At 40.7% G+C, this 21,486-nt stretch overlaps 1 protein-coding gene across 1 annotated transcript in view; it reads right to left on the reverse strand.

Moving 5' to 3' along the window:
* PIWIL4 (piwi like RNA-mediated gene silencing 4) overlaps positions 1–3,247 on the reverse strand; it is a 55,745-nt gene extending 52,498 nt beyond the window's left edge. Inside the window, exons 1-2 of the mRNA XM_059875071.1 lie at positions 2,914–3,247; positions 1,351–1,429 (exon numbers count right to left, since the gene is read on the reverse strand). Of these exons, the coding sequence (XP_059731054.1) occupies positions 1,351–1,429; positions 2,914–3,084 (250 nt within the window). The 5' untranslated portion in view covers positions 3,085–3,247. The remainder of the gene's footprint in view (positions 1–1,350; positions 1,430–2,913) is intronic.
* Positions 3,248–21,486: the final 18,239 nt, after the last annotated feature.

The raw sequence follows: 21,486 nt of genomic DNA on the forward strand, positions 1-21,486 counted from the left end.
ATATAACTTACTGTTCAAATAATGTCTGATGGTTTCTAAAAATTCAGTCTACCACAGATGCTGGGAAATATTGAAGGCAGGAGGAAATGGTTGGATGGCATCACCAACTCGATGGACATGAGTCTGAGCAAGCTCTGGGAGTTGGTGATGGACAGGGAAGCCTGGCATGCTGCAGTCCATGGGGTCGCAAAGAGTCGGACACGACTGAGCAACTGAACTGATAGAATAGTAGTTGCCAGAGTCTGGTGAAAATCGTTCAGTCGTATCCGACTCTTTGCGACCCTGTGAACTATACAGTCCCGGGAATTCTCCAGGCCAGAATACTGGAGTAGGTAGCCTTTTCCTTCTCCAGGGAATCTTCCCAACCCAGGGATCGAACCCAGGTCTTCTGAATTGCAGGCAGATTCTTTACCAACTGAGCTATCAGGGAAGACCACCAGGGGGAGGGGCAAATGGAGAGGTACTGTTAAATGCGTACCAAGTTTCAATTTTGCAAGAGCAGAAAGGTTCCAGAGATGGATAATGGCAATGGTTGCACAATGTGAATATTGTTAATGCCACTGGACTGTGCACCTCAACATTGTTAAAATGGTCAATTTTACATTCCACATATTTTACCATAATTTTTAAAAGTAAAAATATTCAGTCTACCCTCAGTGGATGAACAGTTTCCATCACTTGCTAGTCACAAGGATGTGCAGCAGATGTGCAAAGAAATTTTCAAAGAAAAGCTAGAATAACACTTGCATGATGACAAGAGGGCTGGAATTATGAGACCATACATTTACACTGTCTAAGTCACTTGGTCTGCAGTACTCTATCACAGCGGCCCTGGGAAACCAGCACATTGGGCACCCAACTCGCACTGTGTGCTATGGGCTATTTAGAGTAGCATGTCAACGAGTATCTTGAGGTCAAATCTGGATTTGCAAGGAAGAGGGCTACCATCAAATGGTGATGTCTACAACAGGTGGGAAAGGAAGACAGAATGGGAAACAGGCACGCCAGGTTTCTACCATCTCTGCAAGGCAATAGTACTGACATTTGTATGTCATAAAGACATTTTTAAAGATTTTTTTTTCAAATTTATTCAGTAAGAAACAGAAAGAAATCAGAAAAACTGGCTTCCTAACATCTGGGGGTTCCCAACTGCCGAACACTACCAGGAAATTCAGTGGCAGACTCTGTGTTTGGAGGTCTCAAAGAAACACAACAAACACAGAGGGATGCTTCAAGGAAAGGAAGGCAGGATGCTCAAGAAGTGAGTCTGCTGCTCAAAGGCCTGGTCGAGTCACTCCTATTTCATTCAGATGGGATGGAACTGAATGGAACAGACGGAGCTGCACTTACATTTCTGTGAAATCCTGCTTGTTCTCTCACAGTCACTGCTAGAAGATGCTTCATTATCAATAAGCGCAACAGATGGAGGCTGAAATGAGTAAAGATATTTGGTCAGAGTTAAGATATTAAGTCATAAACTAAAACCTTCTCACGAGATGAGAATGAGAATGGCATCATGTCCTATGTCATTAGAGTACCATGAGCTAGGAAAAGAAAATGTTAGCGGGTAAGACGCTTGAGAGAGGAGAAAAGATTGCCCATTTTAGAAAAGAAGATAAAGCAGAGCTACAGTTTTCCCCATTCATTAATCTTTGATTTCAACGCTAACTGTGAGCCAGATACAGCCTTTAGCTCCCAGAGGCAAAGGTGTGAGCCTTGCACCCCAAAGTGAAGTTGCTCAGTTGTGTCCGACTCTTTGAGACCCCATGGACTGTGTAGCCTACCAAGATCCTCTGTCCATGGGATTTTCCAGGCAGGAATATTGGAGTTGGTTGCATTTCCTTCTCTAAGAAGGTCATCAAATGGAAGGTGGTACAGGTGGTCATAAGCTTCCTGGTGACAGATGGTAAAGAATTTGCCTGCAATGCAGGAGATGCAGGTTCCATCCCTGGAGAAGGAACTGGTAACCCACTCCAGTGTTCTTGCCTGGAGAAATCCATGGACAGAGGAGCCTGTCGGGCTATAGTCCATGGGATCGCACAGGGCTGGACACGACAGAAGTGACTAATACACACACAGATGATCACAGACTTCACACTTCTGTAGCCCTCAGACATAGGGAGTCTGATGTGAACAAGTTTGTAGCAAGAAAATAAACTGAGCCGAGGATCTGGGCCACCAGTCTGATGATGACACTCCTGAAAAAACTGGTCCAAAATTAGTTCACAAAACAGATGAAGAGAACCATTAATATTTTCTCTTCACAGTAATTCTCTGTTGAAGAAGGTATAAATCTTAGCCTGCTTTAAAAAAATAAATGGGAAAAATCAACAACAGAAGACCTCTTTCTGAGAGTAAAGGCATAATAAGGACACACTACTCACGTAACACTTCTGGTCTAAGATGTTACTCCAAATACTAAGTTTTTGCTAAGTATTGCTCCAAATACTAAGTGTAACGTCCCTCAGAAATTGCAGATATGATTCTCAATTCAACCAAGCTGCCTAAGTTTAATAAGGAGCCCTATGCACAGTGGTTGATTCTAAATTTCATTTGTGTTTGAAATTATTCCTTTTTATATAAATTAGGGAGATGGGTCATATTAAATTACATACCAAATAATAGTACCTTTAAAGGTACCGTCTTTTTCACCAGGAGACTTGCAAACAAATGAAGTAATTAAAACTCAGAAAACAGAAAAGAGTGATCCACTCTCCTCCCACTTTCAGTCCTTTTCAGCGGCCAAAACATCTACATTAATATCTTACTCAGATAAGCTCCCCAATGGGAAATATATATATATATATGCATATGAGAAACCCTGGAAAGACTCAAAGTTGAAAGAGAAGAGAAGAGAAGTCGCTGCTTTCTAGCAGAGAGGGAGAGAGATGTGCAGAGAAAGGCAGTGTCCACAGAGGAGCAGTAGGAGGGAGACAGCTCAGCTGGAGGCCCCCGGGCACGCCCCACCTCCGCGGCGCCGAGGCTGCGGGCCATTCCCCGCGCCCTCACGCGGGCGCGGCCGCTCTTGTCCCCGCGGAGCCCAGAGGCAGCCAAGTCTCCGTGAGGGCGCTTCTTCGCCGGCATCTGGACGGCACAGCACCAACACGGGCGGAGCGGGTGGATCTACGCAGAATCGCGGCCGGGGCTCCCGGGTGGGTGGAGCCGGGCGCCCAGAGGGGGCGGGGGGAGCGCGTGGGCCGGAGGGGGTGGGAGACTGCAGCCAGACTTTTCTTTGCATCTGCCCACCCCCCCCAAATGTATCCAGCTTTCTAGTTTTTGTCTATCAGATGTGTATATAAGGTTGCATCATGCTTTTTTGTCTGTGTTATCTGCTCACTTCTGCTCCTGGCTTCTGGATGTCTTTGAATATGTCATGTCAGTGTTTTTTCTGAGAAATATCTGATTAACCTACTGGGGCATTGGGAGAATTCATTTAGAATTAAATTAATAGAAAAATGTGAAGGAATGCTTTAAAAAAAAAAAAGGGTAGCCATCTCTTCATCTATGTGATAGATGTGAGGGTTTTTCTGTTATTGTTCTGTGAATTGTCTGTTATATCCTTGGCTGTTTTAAATTGTACTTCTCATGTTTTTCTTGTCATTTCAAAGACTTTTTTTCATAACATAGCAAATATCTACTCTTGATTTATCACCTGTTAATTTTAACTTTAAAGTTCTTTATCTAATCAAGTCTTAATTTCGATGTAGTCAAATCTACTAATGTTTTATTTTATTGTTTGTGCTTTTCAGGTTTTCTTTTTATTATTATTATTTTTTTATTTTATTTTTTAACTTTACAATATTGTATTGGTTTTGCCATATATCAACATGAATCCGCCACAGGTATACACGTGTTCCCCATCCTGAACCCTCCTCCCTCCTCTCTCCCCGTACCATCCCTCTGGATGGTCCCAGTGCACCAGCCCCAAGCATTCAGGTTTTCTTGAAAGAAAATTTTCCCTGCCCTGAATTTACAAGGACTTCATAGGACATTGTGTTTGCCTGGTAGCTCAGATGGTACAGGATCTGCCTGCAATGCAAGAGACCTTGATTTGATCCCTGGGTTAGGAATATACCCTGGAGAAGGGAATGGCAATCCACTCCACTATTCTTGCCTGGAAAATTCCATGGACAGTCCATGGGGTTGCAAAGAGTCGGACATGACTGAAGGACTAACACTTTCACTTCTTTCATATGAAATTTATTAATTTTATGTTTTCTAGTCACATAAGCTACCTTGTATCCTTTAAGAATTTATTTATATTTATACCTATAAATATATATTTATATGATATGCATGATGTGAGGTAGGGATCTAACTTTATCTCACTGTGGCAAGCTGTTTACCCCTAACATCATGTATTAAATTTATGTAATGGTTTCTGGAGGCACCATCAAGAAATAGCAAATTTCCATATGTATCTGGATCTGATTTTGTGTCTTCCATTTCTATTCTACTTATTTATATCTGCTCAGAATCAATACTTAACCCCTTTAAAAGAATTTTAATGACTTTAGCATTTACTTATTTTTATTTTTTGGCCACACTGCATGGCATGTGGGATCTTAGTACCCCAAGGAGGGATCAACCTGCAGCCCCTGCAGTGGAAGCACAGAATCTTAACCACCGGACCACCAGGGAAGTCCCAGTACTTTACCTCTTTTAATTATTGTTTCTTTACATTACTCCTAAAATCTGGTGGGGCTAGTCTTTATTCTTTGATTTTTTTGATTCTCTGATTTATTTTTTGCAAACTATATTCTTCCATATAAGTTTTAAAATAAGTTTGTCAAGCTTCTTTAAAATTCCTGATTAATTTCCAATGGGCATTGTATGGAATATATAAATTAGTTTGAGAAGAACTGTCTGCAGTCCATGGGGTCGCTAAGAGTCGGACACGACTGAATGACTTCACTTTCACTCTTCGCTTTCATGCGTTGGAGAAGGAAATGGCAACCCACTCCAGTGTTCTTGCCTGGAGAGTCCCAGGGACGGGGGAACCTGGTGGGCTGCCATCTATGGGGTCGCACAGAATCAGACACGACTGAAGTGACTTAGCAGTAGTCACTCTTATAGTGCTATATTTCTTCATTTATTCAAATGTCTCTTTATATCCTTTAATAGAATTTAACTTTTTTCATAAAAGCCTTATATATTATTTAATTTATGGAAACATAGTTTTATTAGTAGTTTGAAGCATATCTTTTTTCATTATGTTTTCTAATTGGTTATTATTAATATAGATTCAGGATATTGATTTTTATAAGTTGATATTGTTTCTCAGATTTGCTGAACTCCTTAGTTCATATAGCTTGTCCTTTGATTTCATTAAGCTCTCATTTAGATGATCATATCATCTACAAATAATAGTAATTTTATCTCATCCCTTCTTATTCTTATCTCTTTTATTTGTCTTATCATGTTGGTCAAGTTTTCCTGTATTGTTTTGAAAGTGACTGTGATAGCTGATATTGTTTTCTTTCTGACTTTAAGGAGACTATCTCTGAAATGTTTCCATTCTGAGTTTGCCATAAATATCAGGTTTATAATCTTTCACATTTTAAGGAAGCTCTTCTCTAATCCTAATTTTCAAAGGTTACTTTAAACATGAATATGTATAGAATTTTATTAAATACATCTATGCAAGAAGATCCAACCAGTCCATTCTAAAAGGAGATCAGCCCTGGGTGTTCGTTGGAAGGACTGATGCTAAAGCTGAAACTCCAGTACTTTGGCCACCTCATGCGAAGAGTTGACTCATTGGAAAAGACTCTGATGCTGGGAGGGATTGGGGGCAGGAGGAGAAGGGGACGACAGAGGATGAGATGGCTGGATGGCATCACTGACTCGATGGACGTGAGTCTGAGTGAACTCTGGGAGTTGGTGATGGACAGGGAGGCCTGGCGTGCTGTGATTCATGGGGTCGCAAAGAGTCGGACACGACTGAGCGACTGAACTGAATTGAACTGAACTGATGAATGTATTGAAAGCTGGGGCAGAGGTTATAGACTGCTTATTGTATAGATGGTTTATTGAAGTTATTTATTTATATCTTTTACATCAGAATATTCTTTTATTAAGTTGTCTTGGGAAATCATTAGCCCTGAGGGCTGGCAGTGCAAGAGGTATAGTAGTCTTGGACAGAGATGGCCAGTCTGGTCTTGGCTCAGTGAAGCCACTGTAATAAATATGTTTCTTTGAAAAGACATGAGTCTGAAAGTTGCGAATGCTCATGAACTGCATGTTAAAAAATAGGGCAGGTGGAGAACAGAATCTGGACAAGGAATCTACTTTTGAAAAATCTGAGCTTTGTTGTGAATATAAGAATAATCTTTATGGAATGTTTTCCAAATTGACCACCTCAAATAAATTTGACTTGTATTGATGTGAGAACACTAACAGTGACAAGAAATGCTGAGAATACCACAGACAACTTCAAACAGTCAAATCCTTTCAATTTTCCAAATAGTAACTCATTATGAAATCAGAAATATCGATTATTTCCAATCATTATCTGCATTTTCAACTCTCTACTATAATTATTATAACAACTGAAATACAAATTCACACTGTGACCTCCACATATGATTTTTTAAAGGCACTTGCGTATTCCCTGTAACAGAGAATTCACAGCATGGTTACAAGCACACATGAGCTTTAGAGTCCTAAAGATTAGGATTTATATCTTAACTCCATCAACCCACTAGCTTTCTGTCTCAAGAACATGAACTTAATCTCATTTAGCCTCGGTTTCTTCAGCTGTAAAATGGAGATAAAGGTATGCCAGGATTTCTCAACCCTGGCACTATTCACATTTTGGCTCAGATAACGCATTATCTGGGGGGAGGGGGACCTGTCCTATACATTATAGGATGTTTAGTAGTAATCTTGGCCTCTAGACACCAGTATCTCTTGTCATTGTGAGAATCAAAAGTGTCCGTAGACGCTGACAAATGTCTTCTGCAGGGTAAATTGCCCTAGATTAAGAACCACTGAGGAACTTCCCTGGTGGCCCAGTGGTTATGAGTCAACTTGCCAATGCAGGGGACATGGATTTGATTCCTAGTCCAGGAAGATCCCATATGCCGCGGGGCAACTTAGCCCATGTGCCACAACTACTGAGCTGCCTCTCTAGAGCTGAAGTTCTGGAACAAGAGAAGCCACCGAAGTAAGAGTTCCGAGCCCTGCAATCAGAGAGTAGTGTCCACTTATCACAGCTAGAGAAAAGCCCATGCACAGCAATGAAGACCCAAAGCAACCAAGAAAAAAAAAAAAAAAAAGACTTTGCCTTCCAGCACACAGGGTGTGGGTTCAATCCCTGGTCAGAGAACTAATGTTTCACATACCTTACAGCTGAAAAACGAAAACTTAAAACAGAAGCATTACTGTAAAAAATTCAGTAAAGACTTTAAAAATGGTCCACATCAAAAAAAAATCTTACAAAAAAAAAACGAAGACCCACCAAAATATGGCTACATCTCAAGGTTGTTTTGAGGATTAAATGAAATAATAATAATGACACAGTGTAGTGTGTGGCATGTAATAAAAATTGGAGTTCCAGTGCTTTGGCCACCAGATGCAGCATCAACTCATTGGAGAAGACCCTGATGCTGGGACAGATTGAAGGCAAGAGGAGAAGGGAACAACAGAAGATGAGATGGTTGGATGGCATCACTGACTTGATGGACAGGAGTTTGAGCAAACTCCAGGAGATGGTAAAGGACAGGGAAGTCTGGCATGCTGCAGTCTGGGTCACAAAGAGTGGGACACGACTGACCAACTGAACAACAATAACAAATTGTATAATTAGTTATTATTGATACCAGAGAGTAGGTTCTTGTCTCATGGCATAGAGAATTCAAAGATAAGAGAAGGAGGTCAAGAAAGCAGAATGAGGGTTTATATAGGTGATATGCTTTTAGGGGAAAGCAGGCAGACTTAGGTGAGTGGCTGTCCTGAGCTTCTTCGGCAGGTTGGTTATGTGGAGTGTAGAAATGAAGAAGTAGAATATTCACTGGGGAGGGAAGGTTTGGGGAGTCATATTCCCTGATTTTCATCCCAGCTCCACCTTCCTGAGAGGTGCAGGAATTTTTGTTCTTATTTAGTCTTGATTGGAATTGTCATGGTGTCTAGAGATTCCTGCCCTTCCTTGTCCGCCCAAGGATCCCCATTGACCCCCATTGTTTGCAAGGCATGTGGGTTCTTGCCATTCAGCCCATGTCCTCTTTCTCTGCTCATGTCTAGCTAACTGCCTTCTTTGACATTAGTATCATAAGAATGTGTGATGAACACATTTTACAAAAGTTTACTTAATATAATTTTTGCCATGTTTCATATTTGTGTCAAGTCCATTCATGTGCACATACTGGCTCATAATGTTGCTAGTGCTGGACAACTCTTATCTTGTGCCACTCCTCACATTCTCTTCTGCCCACCTTTTAGCTCCAGCCCTTGCTGTGGTGATCAGCTGCACACGGTGTAACCTCAGCTGCACCATACCTCTCTCTCCCCAGCTTCTATCCTGGGGCTTCTCTGCTACTGCAGGTTACCCACAGGAACTCGCTCAGCCAATCCAACAGAGGAGCAAACCTGGAAGTGTGAAAAAGTTCACATCTCATGTCATACTTGGCCAGTGTGACATGGGAAATGATGGGTAAATACTCCCTTCTTGACATACAGATGGCTAACAAACACATGAAAAGATGCTCAACATCACTCATTATCAGAGAAATGCAAATCAAAACCACTATGAGGTACCATTTCACACCAGTCAGAATGGCTGCGATCCAAAAGTCTACAAATAATAAATGCTGGAGAGGGTGTGGAGAAAAGGGAACCCTCTTACACTGTTGGTGGGAATGCAAACTAGTACAGCCACTATGGAGAACAGTGTGGAGATTCCTTAAAAAACTGGAAATAGAACTGCCTTATGATCCAGCAATCCCACTGCTGGGCATACACACTGAGGAAACCAGAAGGGAAAGAGACACATGTACCCCAATGTTCATCGCAGCACTGTTTATAATAGCCAGGACATGGAAGCAACCTAGATGTCCATCAGCAGATGAATGGATAAGAAAGCAGTGGTACATATACACAATGGAGTATTACTCAGCCATTAAAAAGAATGCATTTGAATCAGTTCTAATGAGGTGGATGAAACTGGAGCCTATTATACAGAGTGAAGTAAGCCAGAAGGAAAAACATCAATACAGTATACTAACGCATATATATGGAATTTAGAAAGATGGTAACGATAACCCTGTATACGAGACAGCAAAAGAGACACTGATGTATAGAACAGTCTTATGGACTCTGTGGGAGAGGGAGAGGGTGGGAAGATTTGGGAGAATGGCATTGAAACATGTGAAACGTCATGTATGAAATGAGATGCCAGTCCAGGTTCAATGCACGATGCTGGATGCTTGGGGCTGGTGCACTGGGATGACCCAGAGGGATGGTGTGGGGAGGGAGGAGGGAGGAGGGTTCAGGATGGGGAACACATGTATACTAATTAAATAATTTTCTATTAAAGAAAAAAAAAAGAAAAAAAAAATACTCCCTTCTCCATCCATTGGGCAGACTGTTTAGTGGTGCATTCTATGGCTTCACAGAGGGTTCGAGTGGGGTCAAGTATCAAATGTCACACTGGTGGCCACCTAATGCACTCTTTTTTTTTAAATATAATTTTATTTATTTTAATTGGAGGTTAATTATTTTACAATATTGTATTGGTTTTGCCATACATCAACATGAATCTGCCACAGGTATACACGTGTTCCCCATCCTGAACCCCCCCTCCCACCTCCCTCCCCGTACCCTCCCTCTGGGTCATCCCAGTGCATCAGCCCCAAGCATCCTGTATCATGCATCGAACCTGGACTGGTGATTCATTTCATATATGATATTATACATGTTTCAATGCCATTCTCCTAAATCATCCCACCCTCTCCCTCTCCCACAGAGTCCATAAGACTGTTCTATACATCTGTGTCTCTTTTGCTGTCTCGCATACAGGGTTATCATTACCATCCTTCTAAATTCCATGTATATGCGTTAGTAGACTGTATTGGTGTTTTTCCTTCTGGCCTACTTCACTCTGTATAATAGGCTCCAGTTTCATCCACCTCATTAGAACTGATTCAAATGTATTCTTTTTAATGGCTGAGTAATACTCCATTGCGTACATGTACCAAGCTTTCTTATCCATTCATCTGCTGATGGACATCTAGGTTGCTTCCATGTCCTAGCTATTGTAAATAGTGCTGCGATGAACATTGGGGTACACGTGTCTCTTTCAATTCTGGTTTCCTTGGTGTGTATGCCCAGCAGTGGGATTGCTGGGTCATATGACAGTTCTATTTCCAGTTTTTTAAGGAATCTCCACACTGTTCTCCATAGTGGCTGTACTAGTTTGCATTCCCACCAACAGTGTAAGAGGGTTCCCTTTTCTCCACACCCTCTCCAGCATTTATTGCTTATAGACTTTTGGATCGCAGCCATTCTGACTGGCGTGAAATGATACCTCATGGTGGTTTTGATTTGCATTTCTCTGATAGTGAGTGATGTTGAGCATTTTTTCATGTGTTTGTTAGCCATCTGTATGTCTTCTTCGGAGAAATGTCTGTTTAGTTCTTTGGCCCATTTTTTGATTGGGTCCTTTATTTTTCTGGTAATGCACTCTTATGTGGACTCCATCCTCCCTTGTTTCACTCTTCCTTCTCCTTCCCTACTGTGTCTTGCAATCACTTCCCTAAATAGACTGCTTGCATGCAAACCCTTATCTCAGGTTCTATTTTGGAGGGAACCTAGTGTCAACTGAAACAAAAAAAGTACAATTTAACAGCTGAGAATTTGTTTTATCTAGCGGTCTTTCTGCAGACTTCAGGCCTGGGAGGCAGTCTCTCAGCTGAGGGACTGCTCCTAAGAGAAGAGGTATCAAGAGTCTGTTCAGTTCAGTTCAGTCGCTCCGTCGTCTCTGACTCTTTGTGACCCCATGGACTGCAGCAAGCCAGTCTTCCCTGTCCATTACCAACTCTCGGAGCTTGCTCAAACTCATGTCTGAGTCGGTGATGCCATCCAACCATCTCATCCTCTGTCGTCACCTTCTCCTTCTCCTTCAATATTTCCCAGCATCAGGGTCTTTTCCAATGAGTCAGTTCTTCACATCAGGTGGCTCAAGTATTGGAATTTCAGCATCAGTCCTTCCAATGAATATTCAGGACTCATTTCCTTTAGGATTGACTGGTTTGATCTCTTTGCAAGCAAGGGATTCTCAAGAGTCTTCTCCAATACCACAGCTCAAAAGCATCAATTCTTTGGTGCTCAGCTTTCTTTATGGTCCAACTCTCACATCCATACCTGACTACTGGAAAAACCATAGCTTTGACTATATGGACCTTTGTTGGCAAAGTAATGTCTCTGCTTTTTAATGTGCCGTCTATGTTCATAGCTTTTCTTCCAAGGAGCAAATGTCTTTTAATTTCATGGCTGCAGTCACCATCTGCAGTGATTTTGGAGCCCAAAACAATAAAGTCTCTTGCTGTTTCCATTATTTCCCCATCCGTTTGCCATGAAGTGATGGGACCAGATGCCACGATCTTAGTCTTTTGAATGTTGAATTTTAAGCCAGCTTTTTCACTCTCCCTCTTTCACTTTCATCAAGAGTCTCTTCAGTTCCAATTTGCTTTCTGCCATAAGGATTGTGTCATCTACATATCTGAGATTATGGTATTTCTCCCAGCAATCTTGATTCCAGCTTGTGCTTCATCCAGCCCAGCATTTCGCATGATGTACTCTGCATATAAATTAAATAAGCAGGTTGAGAATATAAGACTTGATGTACTCCTTTCCCAATTTGGAACCAGTCTGTTCTATGTCCAGTGCTAACTGCTGCTTCTTGAACTGCCTACAGAATTCTCAGGAGGCAGGTAAGGTGGTCTGGTATTCTCATCTCTTGAAGAATTTTCCAGTTTGTTGTGAGCCACATAGACAAAGGTGTTGGCATAGTCAATAAAGCAATAAAGCAAAAGTAGATATTTTTCTGGAACCTTCTTGCTTTATCTATGAGCTTTTTCAAGAGTCTGTGTTCACTGAAACGATTCTTTTGATATGCACCTTAACTATTTAGGGCTACTATCCTGTTCTTTGGGCCTCACTGGTGGCTCAGACAGTACTGAATCCACTTGGGATGCAGGAGACCCAGATTCCCTCCCTGGGTTGAGAAGATCCCCTGGAGAAGGGAATGGCTCTGCACTCCAGTATCCTTGACTGGAAAATCCCCTGGACAGAGGAGCCTGGCGGACTCCATGGGATTGCAAAGAGTTGGACATGACTGAGCAAGGAACACACATACTGACTTCATGGCTGTAACATTCTTTGTTTATTGATATATCAGGCAACATTTTCTCTCTTTCTCTTTTTTTAGGCAACATTTTTCATTCAAACTAGGCTAGCCTCGTTCAGAAAGCAAATGTCGTATTTACTCATTTAAAACATGTTTCATGAGCACTCTGGACACCAGCACTGGTATCTGAATTTTATCCTGCATGTCAGTTGTAAAGATTTTCAGTTATTTTTCAGTTATTTATTCCAGTAGTTGTAGCTTAAATTTTTGAAATGATTTTTATTAGGAAAACCCTGCAAACAATGACAGTCTACTAGTGCAGATATGTGGTTGAATACCTGTGAAATTAGTGTATTACTTTATTTCAACACTTTAAAATTAACACAGGACTAATTTCAAACAGTCTCATTTTTTAACTTTTTATTTTTAAATGTATTGCATTTACAGAAAAGTTGCAAGACTAGCACAAAGAACATTTTACCAAGATTCACCAGTTAACATTTTGATGTATTTGTTTTATTCTTTTCTTTTTGTGTTGAAGCTAAATCTGGCCTCTGTGTCCCAAGGTCAAATTAAATCTTGGAGGCAGAGTTTTAGTTGAAGTTCAAAACTGAAAGAATAGCTTTAGTGCTTGGGCAGGCAAAGGGGGTCACAGTGAGCTAATGCCCTCAAAACTGTGAGTCCCCCCAACTTGGAGGGGATAGTGAGAAATTTCACAGTAAAGGCTCGGTTGGTGAGCTGATCATTCACAGCATGATCAGTTGGTGGACATTCTTCTGATTGATTGGTGGTGAGCTAGTGGGAATCAACATCATTAACCTTCTGATTCCAACCAGTCTGGGGTCTACGGCATACCATCCACAGCCATTAATTTTTTCCACCTAGTAGGAGTTTCAGTATCTGCAAGACAGCTCAAAAGATCTTGTGTGAATCCCTTGTTGGAGAACCGGGACCTTGTCCCAAGGCTGCAATATTGTTTCTCTTGACTTTGTTTCTCCTTTGTCTCACATCCCTTCTTCTTCCCTAATTTACAACTTCTTCTGTCTACCCATTGGAACTCAGGAAAGTTCATGCTGAATGAAGACTATTTCCTGTAATCAAAGAAATGGGGGAATGTAGAAAAGCTTTGTGCCCAGGAGCCCCATAGGGCCCTGCTCATTATCAGTGTGTGTGTGTGTGTGTGTGTGTGTGTGTGTGTTGCTGACCCATTTACAAAGTAGCTGTAGACATTATACCCTTTGACCCCTTAATATTAGTGTGCATTTGTTAAGAATAACAATATCTTCCAATTTTCTTGTATAACTACCAATCCAATCCCAAAATGTAACATGGATAAAATACTGTTGTCCAAGTATCATCAGTACTTAATTTAGACAACGTTCCCCAAATGTCCTTTAAAACTTTTTTTTTTCCTTCTCCAGAGTACAGTTATGTCAGGGTAACACGATGCATTTGGTTGTTATGCCTCAGTCTTTTCCTTTTATTGTCATTTTTTAACCACCCCATGTGGCGTGTGGGATCTTAGTTCCCCAACCAGGGATTGAACCTACCCTTGTCTCTTGTATTGAAAACATGGAGTCTTAGCCACTGGACCACCAGGGAAGTCCCTGTCTCAGTCTTTTATTTGTGACGGGAACCACCTCTCTCTCTCTCCCTCTCTCAGCAAATTGTAAAAAATACACTATTTTCATTACTAAAATATCCAGAGAAAGAAGAATTCCCACTGTGTATGTTAACTGCTTAGCCACTGTGATGGGCATCTTTCTAAAACATTGCATCTGCCTCTTGGTTTACGGTGAATGCTCTAAGGCCAATGAACTCCTTCTAGAGACACAAACTGACTCGCACTGAGTGTTCCATGCTGCAGAGGTATTTTTATCTCTGTGTGCCCTGTTGTGCTCCAGGAAGGATTTAATATTACTTATACATGCACAAGATAAAGAAAAAAAAGGAAAATGTTTACAGTGGAGAGCGTCTCTATTCCCTAGTTCCTACCCTAGTTCTCTAGCCATAAGCTTTACATTCCCTTCACCTAAAGCACTCTTTGGTTGAGAAAATCCATCCGACAAGAAACTCCACCCCAGTGATTTCAGAGCACCATTTTGACTTTCCTTGTCTATAAGCACCTTCACCTTGGTGGGCTCCTTTTTCACTTGAAAGATATTTAAAATTATATCTTAAAACTTAGATGATATAAAGATGAATATATCAACATTATATATTAGAACATTTTCTTGGAACTCAAATTTTTCCTTTTCCAATTTAAAAGAAATGAAACATTTTCAAGCGCTCCCCCCACCAAAACCACTGTGGGCCTTAGACACTAAGCTTCCTGCCTCTAATGCATGAGGCAGCCCAACTCTCAAATCCATATGCATTTGCCAAATTGAGTGATTTCCTGTGGAGGCATACTCAGGTCCTACACCAGGAGAGTTAGGGATGGCCCCTGACTCCCACCGGAAGTTCACAGAAGATGGGTGAGGGTGGATCCCAGGCCAAAGATTAATAGTCAAGGGCAGATGTGGGTCCTCCAGGTCAGATTTCCTTTACAGCAGTCCCCTCGGTGTGAGCTGTATGTCCGCTTATTTTCTTTAATTATGTCAACTCTTTAGTTCTGTTGATTTTCTCTGTTGATTTCTGGCTTTTGATTTCATTGATTTCTGCTCTAATTTCTTCTGCTTCTTTTGGATATAATTTGCTATTTGTTTTCTAGTTTCCTAAGGGGGAAATTTAAATGATTGATTTAAGATCTTTTTTCCTTTCTAATATATGTGTTTAATGCCATAAATTTCTCTCCAGCACTGTTTTCACTGCATCCTACAAATTTTTATAAGTTATATTTTAATTTTTACTTAGTTCAAAACATTTTTCAATTTCTCTTGAGATTTGTTCCTTTACCCATGTATTATTTAGAAGTGTGTTGTTTAATCTACATGTATTTGAAGATTTTCCAGTTATCTTTCTGCTACTGGTTTCTTCTTTATTCCCATTGTGGTTGGAGAGCAGACATGGTATGACTTCTATTGTTTTTAATGTGTTAAGTGTGTTTCATGGCCAAGAATGTGGTCCATCTTGGCGAATGTTCCATGTGAGCTTGAAAAGAATGTGTATTTTTCTATTATTGGATGAAGTAGCCTATAGATGTCAATTATGTCCAGTTGATTGATAATGCTATTAAGTTCAGCTATAGCCTTATAATTTTCTCCCTACAGTCTGCCATTTCTGAGAGATGGATGTTGAAATCTCCCACCGTGAAAATGGATTCATTTATTTCTCTTTGCAGTTCTGTCAGTTTTTGCCTCATGTAATTTAATGGTCTGTTGTTAGGTGCACACACGTTAAGGATTGTTGTGTCTTCTTCTAGAATTGACCCTTTTATCATTATGTAATGTGCTCCTTTGACACATTCCTTATGGCAGAAAGTGAAGAGGAACTAAAAAGCCTCTTGATGAAAGTGAAAGAGGAGAGTGAAAAAGTTGGCTTAAAGCTCAACATTCAGAAAATGAGGATCATGGCATCTGATCCCATCACTTCATGGGAAATAGATGGGGAAACAGTGGAAACAGTCAGACTTTATTGTTTTGGGCTCCAACATCACTGCAGATGGTGATTGCAGCCATGAAATTAAAAGATGCTTACTCCTTGGAAGCAAAGTTATGACCAACCTAGATAGCATATTCAAAAGTAGAGACATTACTTTCCCAATAAAGGTCTGTCTAGTCAAGGCTATGGTTTTTCCAGTGGTCATGTATGGATGTGAAAGTTGGACTGTGAAGAAAGCTGAGCACCAAAGAGTTTATGCTTTTGAACTGTGGTGTTGCAGAAGACTCTTGAGAGTTCCTTGGGCTGCAAGAAGATCCAACCAGTCCATTCTAAAGGAGATCAGTCCTGGGTGTTCTTTGGAAGGATTGATGCTAAAGCTGAAACTCCAATACTTTGGCCACCTCATGTGAAGAGTTGACTCATTGGAAAAGACTCTGATGCTGTGAGGGATTGGGGGCAGGAGGAGAAGTGGACGACAGAGGATGAGATGGCTGGATGGCATCACCAACTCAATGGACAAGAGTTTGGGTGAACTCTGGGAGTTAGTGATGGACAGGGAGGCCTGGCGAGCTGTAATTCATGGGGTCACAAAAAGTTGGACACGACTGAGCGACTGAACTGAACTGAACTGAATGTGCTCCTTTATTCCTGATAACTGTCCTTGCTTTGAAGTCTGCTCTGTCTGAAGGAAAAGTCTACCCACTCCAGTCTTCTGGCCTGGAGAATTCCATGGACTGTATAGTCCATAGGGTTGCAGAAAGTCAGACATGACTGAGCGACTTTCACTTCACTTCACTGTCTGAAATTAATACAGTTACTCTTGCTTTTTGAAATTAATGTTAGCAAGGTACAATTTCCTCCATCCATTTAACATTTAATCTATATGTGTCTTTATATTTAAAGTGGGATTCTTGTAGACAACATATAGATAGTTGGATCTCATTTTTTAAAATCTTTTCAGACAAAGTCTTTTTAATTGATGCATTTAGACTATTGATGTTCAAAGTAATTATTGGCATAGTTGGATCAATATCTACCATGTTACATCTACTGTTTTCTTTTCATTGCATTCATTCTTTGTTCCTATCTTTGTCTTGTACACTTTCTCTGTTTTTTTTTTTTTGTGTGTGGTTTTAACATATTTTTATTGAAATATATTTGACATGCAACACTGTGTATATGTAAGTCTTCCCAGATGGCTCAGTGGCAAAGAATTCACCTGTCAGTTCAGGAGATGAAAGAGATGTAGGTTCTATTCCTGGGTGTGGAAGACCCCTGGAGGAGGAAATAGCAATCCATTCCAGTATTCTTGCCTAGAAAATTCCATGGACAGAGAAGCCTGGCAGGCTACAGTCCATGGGGTCTCAAAGAGTCAGACATGACTGAGCAAATAACACTACTACTATTGCACATACACTACATCTTTTGAATCTATACACTCATTGATTGGCTAGTAGATTTTTTCCATATCTTAGCTATTGTGAATAATATTGCAATAAACGTAGGAATGCATATATATCTTTGATATCTTGTTTTTTTTTTAAATTTCCTTTGTGTATATACCCAGAAATGGAATTGCTGAATTATGTGGTAGGTCTCAAAATTGACAGAATGATCTCTGTTTGTTTCCAAGGCAAACCATTGAATATCACAGTAATCCAAGTCTATGCCCCTACCAGTAATGCTGAAGAAGCTGAAATTGAACGGTTCTATGAAGACCTACAAGACCTTCTAGAGCTAACACCCCCAAAAGATGTCCTTTTCATTATAGGGGACTGGAATGCAAACGTTGGAAGTCAACAAACACCTGGAGTAACAGGCAAATTTGGCCTTGGAATATGGAATGAAGCAGAGTAAAGTCTAACTGAGTTCTGCCAAGAAAACGCACTGGTCATAGCAAACACCCTCTGCCAACAACACAAGAGAAGACTCTACATATGGACATCACCAGATGGTCAATACCAAAATCAGATTGATATATTCTTTGCAGCCAAAGATGGAGAAGCTCTAGACAGTCAGCAAAAACCAGACTGGGAGCTGACTGTGGCTCAGATCATGAACTCCTTATTGCCAAATTCAGACTGAAATTGAAGAAAGTAGGGAAAACCACTAGACCATTCAGGTATGACCTAAATCGAATCCCTTATGACTGTACAGTGGAAGTGAGAAATAGATTTAAGGGACTAGATCTGATAGACAGAGTGCCTGATGAATTATGGATAGAGGTTCATGACATTGTACAGGAGACAGGGATCAAGACCATCCCCAAGAAAAAGAAATGCAAAAAAGCAAAATGGCTGTCTGAGGAGGCCTTACAAATAGCTATGAAAAGAAGAGAAGTGAAAAGCAAAGGAGAAAAGGAAAGATGTACCCATTGGAATGCAGAATTCCAAAGAATAGCAAGGAGAGATAAGAAAGCCTTCCTTAGCAATCGATGGAAAGAAATAGAGAAAAACAATAGAATGGGAAAGACTAGAGAACTCTTCAAGAAAATTAGAGATACTAAGGGAACATTTCATGCAAAGATGGGCTCAATAAAGGACAGAAATGGTAGGGACCTGACAGAAGCAGAAGATATTAAGAAGAGGTGGCAAGAATACACAGAAGAACTCTACAAAAAAGATCTTCATGACCCAGATAATAACGATGGTGTGATCACTCATCTAGAGCCAGACATCCTGGAATGTGAAGTCAGGTGGGCCTTAGGAGGCATCACTACAAACAAAGCTAGTGGAGGTGATGGAATTCCAGTTGAGCTATTTCAAATCCTAAAACATGATGCTGTGAAAGTGCTGCACTCAATATGTCAGCAAATTTGGAGAACTCAGCAGTGGCCACAGGACTGGAAAAGGTCAGTTTTCATTCCAATCCCAAAGAAAGGCAATGCCAAAGAATGCTCAAACTACCGCACAATTGCACTCATCTCACACGCTAGTAAAGTAATGCTCAAAATTCTCCAAGCCAGGCTTCAGCAATATGTGAACCGTGAACTTCCAGATGTTCAAGCTGGTTTTAGTAAAGGCAGAGGAACAAGAGATCAAATCACAACATCCACTGGATCATCGAAAAAGCAAGAGAGTTCCAGAAAAACATCTATTTCTGCTGTACTGACTATGCCAAAGCCTTTGACTGTGTGGATCACAACAAACTGTGGAAAATTCTTCAAAAGATGGGAATACCGGACCACCTGACCTGCCTCTTGAGAAACTTGGATGCAGATTAGGAAGCAACAGTTAGAACTGTAGATGGAACAACAGACTGGTTCCAAATAGGAAAAGGAGTATGTCAAGGCTTTATATTGTCACCGTGCTTATTCAACTTATATGTAAAATACCTCATGAGAAACACTGGGCTGGATGAAGCACAAGCTGGACTCAAGATACCAGGAGAAATATCAATAACCTCAGATATGCAGATGACACCACCCTTATGGCAGAAAGTGAAGAAGAACTAAGGGCCTCTTGATAAAAGTGAAAGAGGAGAGTAAAAATCTTGGCTTAAAGCTCAACATTCAGAAAACTAAGATCATGGCATCTGGTCCCATCACTTCATGGCAGATAGGTGGGGAAAGAGCGGCTGACTTTATTTTTCTGGGCTCCCAAATCACTGCAGATGGTGATTGCAGCCATGAAATTAAAATACTCTTACTCCTTGGAAGAAAAGTTATGACCAACCTAGACAGCATATTAAAAAGCAGAGACATCACTTTGTCAACAAAGGTCCATCTAGTCAAGGCTATGGTTTTTCCAGTGGTCATGTATGGATGTGAGAGTTAGACTATAAAGAAAGCTGAGCACCAAAGAATTGATGCTTTTGAACTGTGGTGTTGGAGAAGACTCTTGAGAGTCCCTTGGACTGCAAGGAGATCCAACCAGTCCATCCTAAAGGAGATCAGTCCTGGGTGTTCATTGGAAGGATTGATGCTGAAGCTGAAACTCCAATACTTTGGCCACCTGCTGCAAAGAGCTGACTCATTTGAAAAGACCCCAATGCTGGGAAAGATTGAGGGCAGAAGGAGAAGGGGACGACAGAGGATGAGATGGTTGGATGGCATCATTGATCCAATGGACATGGGTTTGAATGGACTCTGGGAGTTGGTGACGGACAGGGATGCCTGGCGTGCTGCAATTCATGGGGTCGCAAAGAGTTGGACATGACCGAGCGACTGAACTGAACTGTGATAGGTTATTTTCAATTTTTTGAGGAACCTCAACATTGCTTTGCATAGTGACTGAACCAATTTACGTTTACACCAACAACGTGCAAGCATTTCTTTTTCTCCATACCTTCACCAGCATTTGTTGTCTCTTATCTTCTTGATGATAGCCATTTTAACAGGTGTGAAGTGATATCTCCTTGTGGTTTTGATTTGCATTTCCCTGATGATTTATGGTGCTGAGCATTTTTTTTTTTATGTACCCATTGACTATTTGGGTGTCTTGTTTGGAAAAATGTCTTCTGCCCATTTTGAAATCAGATTGTTTGCTTTTTTTAAATTATCAAATTGTATGAGTTTTTAATATATTTGAATGTTGACTCCTTATCTGAATACGCTTTGCAAAAAAATCTTCTCTCATGGATGCCTTTTAAATTTGTTAATTATTTCTTTTGCTATGCAAATTGTTTTAAGCTTGATGTAGTCGCATATGCTTTTGGACCAGTATCATACAGTTTTTATTACTATGGCTTGATAATTTTGTTTGAAATCAGAAAGTGTGATACCTCTGGTTTTCTTTCCACCAGAGTGCTTTAGTTATTCAAGGTCTTTTGTAGTTCCATACAAATTTTAGGATTGCTTTTTCTGTCTCTCTGATAAATACCATTGGTGTTTTGATGGAGATTGTGTTGAATGTATAGATGTGCTGTTAAATCACCTCAGTTGTGTCCAACTCTTTGTGACCCTCTGGACTGTAGCCCACAGGCTACATGTCCATGAGATTCTTCAGGCAAGAATATCAGAGTGGGGTGCCATTTCCTACTCCAGAATCTATAGATAGCTCTGAGAAATATGGACATTTTAACAGTTCTAATTCCTCTGATCCATGAACACAGAATGTTTTCTATCTGTGTCTTCTTCAGTTTTTTCAACAAAGTCTTATCAGTTCATTTAGACACTCAGTCATGTCCAGCTCTTTGTGACCCCAAGGACTGCAGCACACCAGGCTTCCCTGTCCATCACCAATTCCTGGAGCTTGCTCAAACTTATGTGCATCAAGTTAGTGATGCCGTCCAACCATCTCATCCTCTGTTGTCCCCTTCTCCTTCAATCATTCATAGCATCAGGGTCTTTTCCAAGGAGTCAGTTCTTTGCATCAGGTGGCTGAAATGTTGGAGTTTCAGCTTCAGTATCAGTCCTTCCATGAATATTCAGGATTGATTTCCTTTAGGATTGACTGGTTGGATCTCCTTGCAGTCCAAGGGACTCCCAAGAGTCTTCTCCAATACCACAGTTCAAAAACATCAGTTCTTCAGTGCTCAGCTTTCTTTATAGTCTAACTCTCACATCCATACATGACCACTGGTAAAACTATAGCTTTGACTAAACAAAACTTTGTCAGCAAAGTAATGTCTTTGCTTTTTAATATGCTGCCTAGGTT

This window comes from Bos taurus, chromosome 15, assembly GCF_002263795.3.
Source record: "Bos taurus isolate L1 Dominette 01449 registration number 42190680 breed Hereford chromosome 15, ARS-UCD2.0, whole genome shotgun sequence".
NCBI classification, from domain to species: Eukaryota; Metazoa; Chordata; class Mammalia; order Artiodactyla; family Bovidae; genus Bos; species Bos taurus.